General features: G+C 37.5%; 1 protein-coding gene across 3 annotated transcripts in view; it reads right to left on the reverse strand.

Annotated features, from left to right (window-relative positions):
• TMEM245 (transmembrane protein 245) overlaps positions 1 to 19,649 on the reverse strand; it is a 94,300-nt gene that overhangs the window by 61,052 nt on the left and 13,599 nt on the right. For all 3 annotated transcript variants that reach the window (XM_074875436.1, XM_074875425.1, XM_074875415.1), the window contains exons 2-6: positions 14,872 to 14,989; positions 13,506 to 13,607; positions 12,462 to 12,569; positions 6,679 to 6,891; positions 1,469 to 1,638 (exon numbers count right to left, since the gene is read on the reverse strand). In XM_074875436.1, coding sequence (XP_074731537.1) covers positions 1,469 to 1,638; positions 6,679 to 6,891; positions 12,462 to 12,569; positions 13,506 to 13,607; positions 14,872 to 14,989 — 711 coding nt within the window. The remainder of the gene's footprint in view (positions 1 to 1,468; positions 1,639 to 6,678; positions 6,892 to 12,461; positions 12,570 to 13,505; positions 13,608 to 14,871; positions 14,990 to 19,649) is intronic.

Here is a 19,649-nt window from a genome sequence, read left to right on the forward strand (position 1 = left end):
ATGCCCGTCAGCTAAAAAATGCGGGCGGGGGGTGGGGGGGTGGGAAAGGGGTGAGGCGGATAGAGAAATGAGTTGTGCCAACGCCATTCTTTTGCTTAGACAAGAACATGAATATAAATTGACCTTAAATACATTTAAGCTGAAGAGTGGGAAGTTCTGCTGCACATTACAACAAAAGCCCTACCTTCTTTCAGAAGAAAAGACTTAGTGGAATTAGGAAGGATACTATATCATATAGTTACGCAATACAAGGAGACTAAACTTGACATCTCATGAAATACAATACATATGATATTCTGTCTAGAGAGCCTTACTTTCAAAACAAAAGCTTTTAATGAAAAGCTTTGGATAATGTAAGCTTTTATCCTAACATGTTCATACTTTCCACTACCTTTGGAAATCCCCTTTATCTTGTTCATAGCGGTATTCTGAAAGACTTCTCCTTTTTTCAAATTCTTCTTCAGTGAACTCTGTGAAAACATTACTTCTTTCCTACAGCCATCTTAATGCTTTTGTTGACCTTTTGACATCCATTTACCCATTAGATCTGGGCTTAAGCTCTTCCTTTTCCTGCAGGAATTCAGAGCTATAAACTGCAGATGGATCTGCCAAGGTACAGATGCTCTGACAAATGTACTTACAGGGTTCAGCTCTTCAGTTACAGAAACTCTGAGGTAACGGCTTTTTCTAAAGCAGAGAATACTTCAACAACACAGTTACAGAAAGCACATTCTTACAGACTGGCACAGCTATTAAACAAAATAATCTATCAGGTTAAGTCAAAACTTACAATTCTGAACGGAGAAACATTCATAAATTTTATTGAGATTTCCAACTCTGCAATTTGCAATGCAAATTTGGGCGCATTTTGAGTGGGGGGGGAAGGGAGGGGAGCACAGAAGTCTTATTATACGGCACTTCCCAAATACCTTATTCCACATATTTCTTCTCTTACAGAGGGAAGCCTCCCTTCTGTACCACCATGCCACTCTATTCAACAACTACACTTCCACACAGTGCAAACAAATGTGTTCAAACTAGCTCAGGCCCTACTTACAGAGTAAAATGGCCTGCTTTTAAAACCAAGTTTTCACAACAGAAGTAGCAATGTCTCATCCTTCAGATTAAATCTCATTAAATTGAACTTCAAAATATTTGTAATCAGGTAAGGTGACTGAACCTTGAGGTTTGCCTTGCTCAGATAACGAATCTTCTAAAGCTAACTCAACATTTTTAAAATTACTTCTGTCAAGCTTTGCAGGTAATAATTTAACAAAGTTTAAATGTGTACTTAAGTGTGAATAGTGACAGAAGAGACATGGTTTAAAATACACCATAAAACAGATATATTTTTACATGAGAGACATGTCCATTAGTGACAGACATTTATTTTAGAATTAAAGCGTCTCAGCATACAGTGAACAGAGAATAAAACAGTCAGGTTGCTTAGGGAAATAAGTAGAAATACCTTACTGTCAAGCTTTAGCATGACACTTCCGAGACCTCTGATGGGCCTTGGAGCAAGAGCTTCCTGACGTTCCTTCACAAAATTTTCAGCAAGTTGCCACCAACTTTTGCAATGGTTTGCCATGAAGTTCAAAACTCCAAAATGCACCACGAGCTTTTTAAGTGCCCAAACTGTAACCACAAGAAGGAAATAAAATATTAGAGATTTCAGAGGAGCACCACAAGACTACACATCGATTCCATTCTGAAAGACCTATGAAAAAGAAAGAAAAAGATTCTTGAGTATTATTTCCCATTAGAAATCACTTTCAGAATTTTCAAGTGGTACTAATCTCACTTGCTTTACAGCCATGCTTACCCACATGGAATTTAGATGGCAGCAGAAGAAAGGTGCCTGTGCACTACCCAATTATGCAGCTAAAAGACTTAAGCAAGGCCTGGGATAAGCAGGTGCCATTTCATGATTCCAGTACAGTGGATTTATCACATCTTCACACATATACCATGCCAGATGACTACACATAAAATACCACATTCAGAACTTAACAGTATGATATACATAAGTTTTCAGCCTCAATTCTTAAGTTTTAAAGCTTTCTAAACTGTTAAAGCGCTATCTTTCCTTTAAGAACTGACAGCAGATCATGCATAATTTCACAGTGAAGAAGTGTTCATTTAAACCTTCAACTGAAATACAACTTCTGATTAATTTTGCTTTTAAACATCAAAAATATTATTAGGAGATCAGCTTTTTATCTTGGCTTGAAGATGATCACACAAAGCTTCAGAAAAATCCATACTGCTCCTCAAAACCAAACATAAGAAATATTTACAACTTTTTTTCCCCAAAAAAGAAGCATTTTGCTACCACAAACAGCTTTTCTCCAACACTCCTAACATATATCCACTGGAAAATAAAGAGCTTCTCAACAACATTAGAAATGTCTAGCATTACAGTTACAGAAATAAAAGCTCATGTCCATTTACTTGCCATGAAATAAAGTTCAGACACTTTTGCATAAGGCTTATGGTTCCAATTCTGCAATGGCACTGCTCTCCCTCACTTACTGAGTATACACGCAAAACCTGTGAATCATCACAATCAGGAATGTAAAAGCAAAAAAGCATGATACATATGAAACTTTCCTTGGAAGCTAATAGGTCTTTAATAGTCATGAAATATTTATGATATTCTTTTTTTATTCAACAAAATGTTACAACACTCAGATTATTTATGTTCTCATCACTGAAAAGAAGCAAGTAAATCTGCTAGTGGCTTAGAAGATTAACATCAGAACTGAGGAGTTAGTTCTCATTTGTATTACAACTAATTTTACTGGAGTATTGATGCAAACGTATCAGTCACAAAAACATCACTACAAGATACATCGACTTAAAGGGTCATAATTATTCTATGTAGCAGTAAGAGACTGGAAGGTCTCACAACCCAGTCCTGCCAAGAACTACTGATACACAAACTTCTAAAAAAATTATGCTGCATCCCCAAATACTGAAAACTATGGTTCTAAAGGAAAACAAAGTGAAACTATTAGCAACAGAATCACATAAATCTAATTTATCCCTAACTTTTTTTAAATCAGAACTTAGTAACAGTGAACATCACATGTAGATCAAAAATTAGCTGGTGTTAAAAATTCTACTTACACAATAAAATAACTTTCTGTGAAAATGCTAGCAGTATTTCTCCAATTATGTCGTATTTATAGCAACATTTGATACTGAACCCCCCATCGTTACATTCAAGTGTACTTTTAATAAAGCTTTTTTTCATTATGAACAACTGTGCTCCACACTAGATTAATTATTTACTGCCATACATCAACACCACATTAATTCTCTCATCCTCAAAAATTCACTTCATTGTCTATCTGGAGACATGTAAAATGACATATGTAGCTGAAAAGGTTAACTTTTAATATCCACGGGACATTGATCAGAGTTCCACAAGGCCCTATCATCTGTAAGCCACTTGTGTAATCGTTTATGTTCTTGTTCAGGGAGAGCTCATGCAACAATTTGCTGACATTGGGTTTACTTACCTTCTGGCACCACCATGTGGCAAATATGGGATTTATTCTCTTGAAGAAGAATGATCTAATAATCTTTCTACTAAAGATAAAGTGGCAAACATACAAAAAAGGACAAAATACAGTGCAAGTGCCAGCACCTAACTTACAGGTTGAAGTTTTGTATGATGAAACACAGTTCATGGTAAGTACACAAACTGCTGCTCAGCAAAACAGGGCAAACTTGCATTTTACAAGGTGAACATACCTGAAATGGCATTCTAACCTGCTACTATTTAAAAATGAATGTTTAAGTAGTATCTTCCAAAATAACTGAGTGTACCCTCATTGCAAAGGTGATGTCAGGAGGTGCTACAGTCAATAACACAGGTGCAATTACATTAGGTTAAAAAGAGGCAAGAGAGAAAAATCCAAAGGAGGACTGCTATTAGAAAGTTGTGAGCGAAAGAAGAGAAAGGCTGCATAGTAAGGAATTCCAAACATCTCCAGGAAGCAGAAAATGACCTGAAGACAAAAACAGAATTAAAAAAAGGATGCAACAGAACAAGCAAGGAAGTAAATGAAAAATCTTAAAAAGATTTAAGTACCAGGATTCCCAGGCTCACATCACTGAACAAAATGTTACAAGTGTTCACAACCTGGTTCATTGCTTAGCTTTTGAATTTAAATGCCATTTTTTCACCTTTTCATTTTATGGTATAATTATGGTATAATTTTTCCACCCTCTACATTAAGCAATTTTAAAAGAGCATCTCATTCTACCAAAGTACAAATGTATTCAGGGAAAAATGTTAGTGGTACCAAGATATTTCTAATAATCTAAATACTACTTCATGTAAGTGCTGTCTATCAATATAAGGATCTCTGGTGAAATTAACCCATTTCTATTTAAGGTTTTGGGGGGTTATTTTATTTTCATTTTTTACATAGTAGAAGCATTCTCCTTAAGGTCTCAGAAGTGCTTTAAGTTATTAGTGTCTTTAAACTTGAACGGTTGCAAGGAAATTTGCTTTATAAGCCTTTCCATCTTCCACTACTAAATATTTTTAATACCACCTCTCTTTTAACAATCCAGGTTATCACCATTCACTTTCTGACACTTAATGTGATCCACTGGTCTAAACTTGGCTCTGTTAAATCATTATACTGCCTTTTCATATTTTTGTGGTGATCTAGTAATATTCAGTTATATGCCAAGAAAAAGCAGTTAATGGCCTGGTGTCACTGCTAGAGCAACAAGTCACAAATATTCTCAACATTAATTTCTATTTTGGCATGAGTTTATTGTTCGGGTAGCTATTTTAGACCTCATGACTGGCAACAGCAGTATTCGTCCATTTCAGTTATAGATGTACATTGTAATCTAGATTTGTCTGGCTCAAGCTCAAAACCATTCATTATTGTTTACCTAACTGCAAAACTATTGTGTCCATTTTTCCTCCCACCCAAGTAGGTATTTCTAAACAGTGGTTAAGTCACTCCTTGACTTTTCTCTTCAATAAATTAAGCCACGTAAACTCTGCTTCTAGTAAGTCTAAAATTTATTTTGTAATACGTTTACCATTTTTATGTTTTATTTATAGCTACATCCAACCTGCCATCGCCATTTCCCATGACGTCCAGACACCAAAACTGGGCCGTTTCTTCTGTAGCAACTACACTGGAATGAAACAAAGGTCAAACCCCTCTCTCCTCTTACCCTGCATTCAGCTATTTATATGCCTGACCATCACACTACCCTTTAGCTGCTGCTACAGTGCCACAGCCAAATGCGCAGCTGTTCCTTTCACCATGCCTCTCAGAGTTCACAGTCCCTCAAACCTGTAAGCATGGCCCCACAGTCATCATTTCCAGATACACAATTAGATGGCTTATAATGACTTTGTGTATTGGATATAAATTTGGTAGCAGGGTGGCTGCTGGGGTGACCTCCATGGGGAGAAACCAGGGGCTGCACTGTGCCAGACACAGTTGATTCCAGGTGGGTCCACAATGGACCCACCACAGGCCAAAGCCTGAGCGCATCAGGCACAGGTGTGCTGCCTCCATGAAAATATATTTAAGAAAGGGCAGGAAACACTAGAGAGGTAGAAGAGGAGGGAACACAGAGAATAAGCAAATAGAGAGGAAGAAAGGACGGAGGGAATAAAAAGGCCAGGGGAGTAGAATTGCTCCACGGTGGAGCAGGCACACCACTCAGAGGGACCGTGGCCTACGGAGGACCAATGCTGGAGCAGGTACACCTCTTGACGGGACTGTGGCCTAAGGATGAGGAGATGACAGAGCTGGTACATCCCCAAAGGGACTGCAGCTCATGGATGAGCCCACACTGGAAGACAGGAAAAGAGTGATTGGCTTTGGGGGTACCTGGCCATTAGCTGGGGCCAACCCACCACACTTGGTAAAAATAGCTACATTTAAGTGTTAAATATATTTAAAAATGCTGAAAATCGGCATTTTAACTGAAGATTAAAGACAAGCAAATTAGGAAATTCACTTTGTTTACAGTAGGTAGATGGGTGGAAATGACTTCATAGTACCGCATGCATATTTCCAGAGTTCCCATCTGCCCTATTCACTCCACAAGAGTATCAGAAAAAGTGGCATTCAGTTTTAAAATAACCTCTTTAGATAGCTATCGTAACTACTCCTATAAGAGAACAGATGCACGTAGATGTGAAGCAACAAAGCTAATTAACCTCAGAGCTAGAATTAGAATAAAATTTATTTTGTGATTTGTCCACAGAGCCTAGCAACCCATTTTTAAGGAAATTAAAAGCTAGCATGAGTAACAGCTAAAAATATTCCTTATCTATAGGTGCAAAACCATGAAAGACACGACATCAGGAGGAAGAAAAACAAAGTACTCTAAACCAGAAGTATTCTTACAATGTAAGGTATGGCACTAAATTATTCCAGGTAATTACAATACTCAACAGACAAAGCAATTTTACAGAGTTATCCACTACATGGCAACAGACAGTGCACATCAATCTTCCTATCTGAAGCTACAATTCACCTTGTCTTAACAAAAAGTCTTGAAAAAGTCTTAAATTAAAACTCATAGAAATCTACAAGCCTTTCCTTTTATTTTATTTAGCACAAAGCTTAAGGCTTTCCAGAGTCATCATTTAACATACATTTCTAATAACTGGATTATTACCTGCAAAAGGCACTGGCAATAGCTGCACAATCCAGAAATTTAGCCAGATCTGGACAATGACAATGGCCCACACAAGTGTAACGAAGTAAATATCACTAGTTTTCTTTTTTCTAAGAAAAGATCCAATCTCAGGTCTTTGTCTGCTCCCAGAAGAGGATGAAGAGGAGGAGAAAGATGATGAAGCATGTGGAGGCTGATCACCTTCTGTTGCTCCTAAAACAAACAAATGCAAACAAAGAAGTAGAAATTATCACATTAATGTTCACCACAGAACAGAATATGCTCCCCAGTCCCAAATTAACCTTTGTTTTGGTTGGGGTTTTTTTTTGCTTTGGTTTTTTTTTTTTTGCTTGTTATTTCTCTATAAGACAGACAGCCTTGGCACTGATCTGAATTTTGAAAAGCTAGAACAGGGCTGTGTAAGCTCTCCCACATCATGCAACACCTTCTCCCAGCACTGCTTGGCATGGAGAGAAGAAATGATGCTACAGCCTCTAAGAGGCCTCCTCTTACTGCAGGTAAATTACAAGCCAAACATTTTATCAAAAAACCATAAAATCCTGAAAAACACAAAGTGTAATTCGCTTCTAAAAGAAATCTAAAGTCTTAGAAGAAATCTTTGATTTCTCTTTACTTCAGGTACTCAAAAAGAAATCTTAGATTTGCTCAAAGCTCATTTAAACCAAACAAAAAAGTACAGCATACATTGAAGAAAAAGCTTGTATCTTACAAATTTCTTACCACACTTTTTCTTTCCCTGAACGTTATAATCATAGCACTCACACTGTGATCCTAAATTACTTGCTTGTGTAACATATTTAGTAACAGCAAGCATAAATTAGTGGGTAACAAATGCTGTCATTCTCTCATTCGTAAGTTAGTAAACATGAAATTCAATTCAAAAATGTGAACTGATGTGTTAAAGGCATTTATAAACAGTAAATAGTCATTTCAGGCAAAAATATTATGTCCAAATTAAAATTATTGTATAGAGAACAGAGTTATTTATTTATTTATTTAACTCTTTAGTTGGTAAATCTGCCTCCTATGGGTGACATCAAATCCATCTTCAGTCACTGTATGTAGAATCTCTCCCTGAAAACACCAGTACTAACTTTTATTGAGGCCCCATGCTGGTGGCGAAATGCACACACTTCCTACACACCATTACCTGAGAAAAATTTGTAGCTGTAGTGGAAGAACACACACACGAGAAAACCGGAAAACTTATTCTATGGTGTAGAATAAAAGGCAGTTTGTTATGTTGGTACACACTGAAGCAGGTTAGCAATGAACGCAACTCTTGCTGGACCTGTGTCACATCAACACCAACCACTTTCTTCCCACGAAGAAAAACTCTGTGAAAACTGTTACTACACGTGTATCAGTCAAACACCTCATGTTCTACACATGCGGTTTTAGCTGCAGTGTGTCACTAAAGCCATTCCTAGCCTAAAGCATGACAGCTAGAATGCACAAAAAGACAAGACAGATTTGTCATACGTGTACAGTAGTGGTACGTGACAAATTCTGCATCCTCACACACTGGATTAACACTCCTCTGTTGCAGAAATGTGCACTGGTGTTCTACAAGTAAGGGGAACTACTTTTAGAGCTTATAAATACTTCCCCACCACACTAATACAATAATGCAGATCCACCGATTCACCCAACTGATAGACACTGGGATGATGACAGAAACATCAGCTGGTTGCTGGTAACATATTTGGTGGAACTTCAGAATATTCCCAGAGGAATTAAAGCATGCAACCTGAAAGAAGTAAATCTGCAAGCAGCTAAACACAGCAGAAGCTTCAGGCAGAGCACTTCTTCACAAATCAAAGGGATGAAGGCCAGCTCTATCATACAAACTACAGGAGTAAATTTTTCATAAGGGAAAAGAAAGTTACCTGTAAACAGAAATTTTCCTAAAAAAAACCCCAAAGTATTTTTGTCATAAGAAATAGGGGGTCTATCATTCTCCTGTACTTCTCAGTCTATTTTTAACAAAGTAGAAGAGTACCAATAGAAACAAATGGATCCAGCTTACAATGCACTAAAGGAACACAAATTTGAAAGAAGTTTATCTGTAACTGAGAATTGTCCTGTCAATTCAACTTACTCAACATTTCTCTTCTTTTTTCTCCAAAATTAACATAATAAACATAAGTAACATGACAACAAACAGAAACTCAAATATTTACCAAAGGGAAGGAAGTGCTAAAAGCCAGAACAGAAAACACAAGGAAATTTAATATGCTGAAGTCTATGCCTCAAGATTAAAGCTATCCAATACTTTTTGCCCCCAAAGCCCTTAGTAGAGTCTTTTATGAAAGAAAAATGAATATTCCTTCTTTTGGTAATGAAAAATTTGATGAACATCTTTTTGCAATGAAGAAAACCTTAATTAAATAGCAGCAACAGTAATGTTAAGAGCAGTACCAATTAAACAGCCTCATTCGCCTACAGTTTCCCTACTAACTTAAGCAGACAGTTGCAGATGTGCAAAACACAGCTGGGAAAGAACGAACAGGGGCGGGGGGAAAAGAGAAAAAGACAAAAAGAGACCAAAAAAAAAAAAAAAAAAGAGACTAAAAACTCTTAGGGGATCCAAAGACAAGAAAGCTTTTTCAAAATGCAGTTCTGCAGCACTTTAAGCAAAACTAAATGGGCACTGCCAATGACCCAGTATTCTCCCTGTGACAAACACAGACTCCTTCACATCAGAACTGACATTCAGATGACGGTATCATAAGTCAGTTCACAAAGTTGATCCATGCAAAAAATCCACCAAACTGCAAATGAAACAAGTCACATTTGTTGGCAAGATATGCTCTGTAAACCAATGCATGACTGCCTTGTCAACAGAAATAGGAAAAAAAGAACTACTGGAATATTGATTTGGACTTAACTTCAGGGTCTATAAAGCCTCATTTCATGTACTTCTTGATATTTTTAGAGATGAAACCTGAAAAACACCTTTCTATCTTCCAACGAATTAAAGTATGACAGTCTTTCCCAAATGGTTAACATAATACCCAGCTAAGAATTCTAGCAAAATCAGAATTTATCATCCTCATTTGAATATAATAAAAACAACAAAGTAAATTTTCCAGGCTGTCTTAAGACACATTCTTTTCTTTACACAATTGTTCTCTGTCAAGTCAACTTCTTGCTAGCATAACATTTTGAATTATTCTCCTCCCCTTCCTTAAATAAAAGGAAAATGAACAGAAGCATAAACAGGAAGGCAAGTGTCTGTATCACTATGGAGCAGGGTATCAGAATGAAACCTTCAGAGTTAGATGGAATGGTGATTTTCTTAATATTAATGAAAAATTCTTTTGGAACACCAGGATGAAGGTACCCTTTCATCAATAACCACATCTTTCTGTAATTTCAAGAGAAAATTTTTATTTTTAAGAAAACAAAGAAGCACATGGTGAAAGGGAGGCTAAGAGCCATGATGACATTTAAGGATTTCAGTATCTATCATATTAAAGGCCAACAAGACAACAGAATCTTGCCTACAAGGCAGCTAACAAAATGCTGCAGTGGTATCTACTTCTTAAGTTATGGACTTCTCATTTGCTGTATACTCTGGAAATTCTTGGGACACCAGGAAGGACAAGTTAGATCACCTGCACTGGCATCATTAAACTCCTTACCTTCAACACTAAATACCAGTATTCAACAACAAAGTAAGGAAAAACATGAGTGTTCAGAAAAACCTGTAAAATCAAGACATCTTATTTCCACGTTTTTTTCATGAACAAATTTAAGCATAAGGAGAACAGTAAAAACATGAAGCATTGACTGTTCTATAACTGATCTAATACAGTATAAGCATCGTTATTGCTACTGACACTTAATCAACCTTGACAACCACTAACATAGAATAAATATAAGGAAGATCTCCTGAACTCTGCTATTCACCAGGCTGAAGGTATTAACACTTTCAAAATCTTACACTTCTCATAAAATAGTTGTTCCAATACAAGTTCCAAAGCAAGGTAACATAACATCTAAAAATCACTGCAGAGGAAAACCAAGAGTTGTAGTTTCTTAAACCTATAGATAAAATCTTTTGCTGTACAAGAATGTTTCATCACCGTTCACACAGAAGATCCAAACCAAATACAACCAAAAGGATGCTTAACACATATCACAAAATAGAATGCTAATTCCCAATTGTTGATTGTTGAAAAATTATTTGAACTATTATTAGGAGTAAACAGGAAACTCCATATTTGTTCTTCTCCTGCTGTGAAGGAAACAACAGAATTTGCAAGACAAAAAAACATATGGTTAACTGTCTCAAGAAAATAAGTCATAAAACATTCACTAAAAGACACCTTTGTAAAACCACTATAGTTTTCTTTTGGCCAAGAGAAGTTACAACTAGAAAATAGAAAAAAAACCTGTCTTGAAGAGAAAAAAATTTAAACTGGTAAGTTTAAAAAACAAAAACAAGACCACAACCGTTTACATAGCACATTTGTGGGAGAGTGTTGCTCGACCAGATGTTTAACATCTAGCTAAAAAAAAAAAAAATCTACTTTCCAAAATTAAAGATTAGGGACACCAATATAAGAGAACTGTCACCATGATGATCTGTTCTCGAATTTCAGTACACACGTCTATAGGGTTCTATATTTATTTTGATGAGTCATGTAAAATGTAGAAACAAAGGTAAGACATGAGTAAGTTGTCTAAAGCTACCCTTTTTATATTTAAAAATGAAGATGTTTTCAAGTACAGCTTACACTGACATATTTACAGTCAGGAAGTGTGTTTACATTTCATCGAAAGATTTCTGAAGAGCTTATTCTACACCATTTCACCTGGTGGCTGAAGTAACTTTTTAGTTTCACAAATGATAGCCTTTAGACAGAAGTTTTTAAAGCCACCTGCTCAAAGCATTCTCTCCTGTATAATCACTATGTTTCCTCCTCTGGAGCATGATTTACACATTACAGACAATATTAAGAACATGCTGTCTTGAAGTAGACAACTTAGACACAGTCAGTTTCAAACTGAAGTTTTGGAAGTTCACATTCTGTCAACTTGAATGACCTGTTTTGTCTACTTGCGGGAAACGGATGAAATCTTTAAAATTCCTGAGACCTTCATAATAGTTTTGTTTCCAGTACCGCATTCCACCAAAGGCCTACCCAGAAAAAATGATGGTAAAGTTCAAAACCAGTGATGAACATCTAAACACCTTCTCTGCAACTCTTTCAAGCCATTTTTTACAGATTTCTAGTTGTGTTATTGCAAGTGAAAGTATCATGACTCAAGCTACAATGGCAAGTAAACTCACTATAGAAAAAACTTTGATCATGCCATAGTTAAACAGAGGACAAAGGTTTGTCACTGTGATGTACAGGAAAATTATTCCAGTCTGTACCTGGTCCTTAAATCCAGTTATATCCTTGTAACTGCCAACAAATCAAAAGGCAGCTAGGAAAAATTAAAAAATTAATAATAAAGAATACGAAAAAAACCCCCACGCCTTCATTAAAAAAAAAAAAAAAATCCTTCTAGTCAAGCCTTCTAAATGTACAGATAGCCATGTAAGCTATCATTTGCAAGACAGCTTTTACATTATCACTGTCTTAACATTTTTAAAAACAAATAAACCTGTTTCACAAGGTAAGAATAAATGTGCTATTTTGGACAGAATGAAGAGGATAGGGACTATTTTGAAATTTATTCTTAATTCCCTCCAATTTCATGCCTTTAGAGCAAATTCAAATGTTTCTTACACAGTATTCAGTCACCTGAGGGTTGTGAGGAACGTTCATTATTGGACTCATCTTCTGTCATCGAAATTGCCATGGCAATTGTTGAAGCAGCAATGGAAATCATCTGACCAGGAAGCTCTGCCCCTGTAAAATATATATGTGTCTGTAAATAAAGAATATTTAAAATGTTTTCTTTGTTGCTTAACATCCACCAAAGCTGTCAAGCAACAGAAATTATACAGGTAGACATTAGTTAGTTTTTAATATGTATTATAGGTAGTTAACATGATCAAACAGGAATGAGTGCTATTAATTTTAGTATTACAATACATCTGGAGCCAAAACACAAAACTAGTTATTTGCTTAGCACTTTCCTTGCTAATGAACTGCTACCAACCAAGTCATTTGCAGTTGGTGGCAGACTGATTAATCTAAAAATCTTTATACCAGATAACCAATTTAACTAACCAAGATTATGACGACTTTCAAGAAAACTAGAACAAGACAGGAAAAAAGTTTCCCAAAATAATCATACAGCTAGTACTAGAAAGGAACACCTGACATTTGCTTTTACACAAAATTGACTCACAACAGGCACAACCTATTTTTCTCAAAGCCTAAACACAAACCATAGTTTTAAGAAACCGGTATTTCAAAAACAAATGACTGGCTATAAGAAACTTGCTGGATGGAGTTGTTTCAGTTCATCTCACACTCACTATTATAGCAGCTACTAAACTCATATTGCTCATTTCTTGCAAAATTAGCCTCCGATTTCAAATTTCCTGGGCATTATGCTTGAAACTACACATAGGATTCTGTAAATTTAAGCAATTGGATGAGAGTCACTACTTTGCTATGGAAAAGAAACATCAGTCCATTGCAATTATTTTCTGTAAAGAATCAAAGATTCACTTCAGCATGAGTAAACCACTTTGAAACAAACATACTAAAAATCTAATAGCAAATTCTTCTAATCCGTATGATATTGAATTTACAGTAACATGGTCCAGATTCTTTCACTTAACTTTACAGAACTTTTGCCTCCAACAGTAGAAGAAATAGTGACTCATTTCTTACCAGAAGACTCCTTTCCAATCTGCTGTTCGTGCAACATGCCTACGGTCATCAGAACAACTATAACCAGAAACACAGGAATTCTCCAGGAACCTGCCACAGAAGCTGAAAGATACAGGGGGTTTTTTGACAAGAAAAATTACACCACCAATAAACTCTACATTTAGCAAAACCAGGAAAGGCACCACATCAACCAAAACAATCTGGGCAGAAACTAAGAAGTGTCATAAAGTAAACAAGTTTTCTACATTCACAGAAAGGAAGAATAGGAAACACAGGTGAACAAGTTTCTCAATGAATAAACAAAGTTGATACCATTCCTAACTTGACTGACTTTAAACTATGCTGATATAGAGAACAATTTTAAAAACATGCAAAATTACATTCAAATACACACAAAATAAAAACATTTTAGATGCCAGAGGCAAATGAAGTTCCCCCCAAAAAATCTATATTTATGTTAGATCTCCACAGAGTGGCATCAGGCAGTGCCTTCTTGGGGTCTGGCTTTTCAGCTAGTACTTCCAGCAAATACAAGACTGTTAAAATGTAAGCAAATGCAAAGCCATTATGTGTATCTTAAAACCTCAGGAAAGTGTCCCCACATGGTCAGAACAACCCTTGAAACCCGTTGCTAAAGCAAAGTAAATAAATAAATAAATAAATAATAATAAATAAATAAATAAATAAAATGCTGTGAAACATTCCATCATTACCGTCTTGTATTATTTGCATGATACTTTAACCATAAACTCTGATATGATAATATCATCTGATAATCTATTATATTAAGTATGTAAAATAAATCTAGTACTAATACATTACTATAATCTTACATTTGTATTAACAGATTACACAGATTACTGGGAAATTTATTTGATATTGTTGATATCATATCAACAGGCTTATCAACAACTGATAGAAAAAGGGGTTTGTTTTTGCTTCTATTACTACTATTAAATGCATTTTACAGCTTCAGCCTTGGTTAACAGCAGGCTTTCAAGAATAATAATATTAAACACCATCACAAGTGAAAGTCTAAATCCACCCACATGTGATCCCAGCCCTTCCTGACTGTCAGGGAGTAAGTACCCAGTCTGTGAGCCAAGCAAGGGAAAACCATGGGAAGAACAAACTGGGCAGGAGGAGTGGAAGACACATGTTGCTCAGCATCTTGATGCCTTCCCATTCCCTACTCCAGCCCTTCCTGCTGCCTACATGCAGCCAGAATTACTGAGCAGAGAAAACAGCCTGCACCTCAGCTAAGACTCCATTACAAAGATTTAGCTGAAGAGCAAGGGAGTAGCTTTGTTTGCAAGACAACAGAATCCCAGTGGACACATCAGAATAGTAACTTCTTGTTACCCACCTAAGTGAAAGAGCAGCATAATCCAGACAGGGACAGAGATAGCTTTTAAGTAACGTTCAGTGCTTATATTCCACTTGAATGAAACCATCAGCAGGTAACCAACTACCAACGTCCATATCTTTAAGAAAAAAAGATACACACAGGTATGTATACATACATGAGCACAGTACAGCTACATTTTTATGAGTGTGTACACATACAAATGCATGCACCCCGAACTGCCATACTGAGAGAACTGAAGTCAGGTTCTAATTCTTTAAGAAACCTACATTTCAGTACTGTCAGTTAATTACAGGAGTTTTTGCTCCATGTAAGAGAAACAAAGTTTTCCCGAAGTGTAAGAGCAGGCTAGACATGCCTTTGGTCTGCCTTCAGTATGGTTCTAATGTGAGGGGGTATACGCACTTTGCTGGACACAAACCCTGAAGGAAGATGGTTTTGCACCTGAGACCAAGCAATTACTCTGGAACTACTATTAAAAGGTGAGAACCTAAATGAAATGCGGCCACCAGCAGCACCAGTGGGGCCACAGAGAGACAGAGCCAGCAGAGCATCCAGCACAGAGCAGCTTGCCAGCTCCTGTGTTCCAGTCCGAAGAGACAAAAGGGATTTTAAGCCAACCATAGCCGCTAGGAAGCACAACAAAAAATGCTGTTCCCAGTGTTGGTCCACAAAACAATCACGCTTTTAAATGACTTGTGACATGTAATTTTATCAAATATTTAACTAAAAACAGTAGCGACAGAAAAACGTCCAGCATAACACATCAGGAGGAAGATGTCATCATTTTGGTTTTGCTACTTCTAGCTGCCTTCTACAACTCTGCTCATCAGATAAATCACAATACAGAATTATAATTGAGAAACTTGAGATGAGGAATTCGAGCTTGAGAATGCCGAAAAGAAGAAAGTAGAAACCCAGAAGAGGCAACAGGAGATGAAAAGTTGCTACTCAGCAGAAGATGTGAAATAAGAGAGGTATGAAAACCTGTAAAAATAAACACTCAGTGTTGCATTCTTTAAAAAAAAAAAAAAAAAAAAAGACACCTTTCTGGCCCAAATTCAATAAATATTCCCTATCCATAACCAGTTAAGGACACATTCAAATTTACACTTATAAATCCATAAATTCCAAAGAAGTTTAAAAAGGACTTCTATTAATAGCATTTGCTGAATCAGAGCTCATGGTAAGAGGCAAGAATGCACTGGCAGAGACGCAGAAGATGCAATCGTACAGAACACACCACAAGAGTTTTCACCTCTTTGCACTACATGACTCACACTGAAGAGGCAACTGTCTCTGTGAAAAGCAGGTCTGTGTGACTACTCCCATGTACCTCCCTGGTGCACAGGAAATCTTAATTGTACTGAATACAGCAGACAAGCAGTGATGGACCCTGTTAACTTCAGAGGGAACACACACAAGGTAATTTAAAATCACTCAAGAAATGTGAACAAACGTAAGCGCTTTTCATACTAATCTTTCTTATCAAAGCTGATCAGTCCGACTTTTCACTGCTATCCATCTCTAGTTTTGCATTAACAGAGCTGCGTAGTGCTTATGGCTAAATGTGGACTCAAGACAAACGTCTAAAACTAATACAACCGTTAGACATTAAGGCTAAAGTCATAAACAAACGAACAAAAATATTTTTGATCCGAAAGCACAGCAGCACTCCTTTAACAGCATAGGTTCATAACATAAACTCTCTCACGAGGCATATTACAGCACAACTGTAATTGCAAGAGATAACTCAGCATGAAGATGCTATCCTACTCCTTAACATCAGCCACACAGCATCTTTGTGCGATAAATGTTCCAGCATTAAACGAATTTTTCTCTTCAGCTTTTAAATTTAATGATAAATTACAAATAGGAGTCTCAGTAAGTTTAATAAATTAAACTTTCTGATTAAAAATATGCCAAAAGTAGGAGGACAAAAGGACATAAGCCTATGTTTAACAGCCAACAAAGCAAAACATGTTGCACTGCTTTTAGCCACGCATGTAGCTGGCTAGCTAGCATTTCAGGGTTTAGCTATTCAAAAATTTTTGTGTTGTAAGTTACAGTAATTCACCAATTCTCATTTACAAAAGCTTAGCAAATGACCCAAGTATTTCTTATTTCTATTGAATAGAGAGAAATAGCTTATTTTAAAATCAACAACTCATCTTGTTTCAGAGATCTAACAATAACAATCCTGAAGCCCTGTAAAAAAACCTATGTAGTCAACTGACTGGTGCAAGAGGTTTCATTTCAGTGACACCATGGAGTAATCAGTTCTTTACCTGTTGATGTTATGTCCAAGCACTTCCCTATGCTGCAAGAAATACACTGCATGGGAACTAGGGTAGCCTACTTCTCTAACTTGGGTAGCCTACTTCCAACAATTCACAGCTGAAAGCAACTGACAAAGCAAATTAACTTAAATTGACATGGACTAGGATTTCATCCCATACTAACTTGGCAACTGCCTTTTTTTTTCCCTTAACCCTTTAAAACCATGTTATATAACCTCTCCCATTGTTTTTCTGAACAATCTCCAGAGGTTTTGGCTACAAGAGTGTGAGAATATTAATAGCCTCTTTACTATTGCATGTCCATCTCAACAACTGACATCATGGAAATAAAGAATAAAAGATACTGCCTACTTTCATCAAAATTAAGCTACTGTAATTACTGCACTGAAACTAGAAGGGATACAAATTCCCTGCTAAACCAAAATGCCTATAAATTTGATTTATAAGAGCATACAGATAACCAGGTAACTAATACACACACTTCAGATATTGCAGAATGGATTAGCTACCATAAACTATTTATTTATCAAGCTGAAGTCAGTTGCAGATGCCTAACTTTCACCATGTCCTCTGACATTTCAAATGCCTATTCAATCACAATTAGTATTTGCAGACATGCACAACCCCCATATATCACAATTTTAGGATGGTTTAATCCTGTAACTTCTCCTTCTTCTTCCTTCCCTCACTTATCCTCATTGTCTGAACAGACAACAAAGACCTCATTTCTCACATCTTTCAATGTTGTAGCCCCCCTCACAAATTGAACAAAGTGTTGTTTGCCTTTAGACATATGAAGTAAAACTGCACGCTTCCCTGAATAAATAGCTGTAAGACTACGGTGTAACTTCTCGGATTTCAGCATCCACTTCTGGGTTACAGTGGTAAATTTAAAATGTGTACTGGGTCTGGCTGAGCCGGAATTGGTTTTGCCCTATAGCAGCCCTCATGGTGCTGTGTTTTATGTTGGGAGCTGGCAGGGTGTTGATAACACACTGGTGTTGTGGCTACTGCTGAGTAGTGCTTACACAGCACCAAGGCTCTTTCCAACATTCTCCCCCCGCAGTGGGACAGGGTGGGCAAGATCTTGGGAGGGGACACAACCAGGACAGCTGACCCGAACTGACCAAAGGGATATTCCATACCATATGATGTCTGCTCAGTATAAAGCTGGGAAAAAGGAAGAATGGGGCAGAGTCACCCTTGGTCCTCCAAGGCAACCACTACGCGTATTGGAGCCCTGCTTCCTGAGAAGGCCCGACATCGCCTGTTCATGGGAAGTAGAGAATAAATCTGTTGGTTTTTTTTGCTTCCGCGCACGGACCTTTGCTTCGCTTTGCTTATATTAAAACTGCTTTTGTTTTACCCACAAGGGTTGTGGGTTTTTTTCCCTATCTTATTTTCTTTCCCCTCTTTGCCCTGTTGAGAAAAAGAAGGGGAAGGGGGGGGAAGTGATAGAGTGACTTGGTGGGTACCTGGCATTTAGCCAAGGTCAAACCACCACAGTCTTTTTTGGTGCCCAACATGGGGCAAGACAATGGCAGTTTTATATTAATTGTGCTATAGCTATAGCAGTTATTAAGCGACAAGCTCTTGTGCTGGTCACGGGTTTGTTGATTGCTCTGCTTATCTTTATTTTGCTAAGCTCGGGAACATGCTGGAAGAAATTGGGAACATCATGAGTGGTTTTATTCTGCAGGCTCTCGAAGTACTTATTAATCCTTATGTTAGCTCTTTGATACTGTTCATTAATGCTATTCACCTATTGTGGGTTGTGTGGAGCTCGGTATGTTTTTGGTGTAAGAGAAGGCAAATTTTGGGTCAGTCAATACCAAAATGTGCCCTGAGGCGGCCTGTCCCTGGGTGGCAGGGGGAGTGGAAGATTTGGGCAGATTCCTAGGACGGTTATCACCTCCTGTAGCCTGGGATCTTACCCCTGAACAGGCAAGCAACTCCGCAAAATTGACACAACACCTGATAGAAGGGTGCCTTGCCTATCCCAGTGAAAATCAGCAACTCCTAGCGCTGTACTGGGGCCTGGCCTATGCTTATCGAGCTGCAGTTCAGTGCTCTCAAAGGACTGTGGTTGAGATGGGATCTCAAACAATAACAACAGCAGCAGAGATTGCCCCAGTAGTAAAAAAGAAACAGTGGACAATGAGAACAACAGGTCCATACCCTCGATTAATAAGGGAGGAGAAAGAAGAGGAAGAAGCGGGTCCTTCAGCAAAGGGGTCAGAAGAGGGAATAACAGAACTCAAACAGGAGGCAGAAACTACCCGGTCCCTGACGTCATCAGAACTGCGAGATCTGCGGAAAGACTATAGCCGCCAGCCAGATGAGCGGATTGCTGCCTGGCTGCTTCGATGCTGGGATAATGGGGCTGATGCTCAACAGCTGGAAGGTAAGGAAGCCCAAATGCTGGGTTCCCTTGCTAGAAATCGAGGAATTGAAAGGGGAATTGGAAAAGAGACAGCA

Source organism: Strix uralensis, chromosome 1 (assembly GCF_047716275.1).
Source record: "Strix uralensis isolate ZFMK-TIS-50842 chromosome 1, bStrUra1, whole genome shotgun sequence".
Taxonomy (NCBI): domain Eukaryota; kingdom Metazoa; phylum Chordata; class Aves; order Strigiformes; family Strigidae; genus Strix; species Strix uralensis.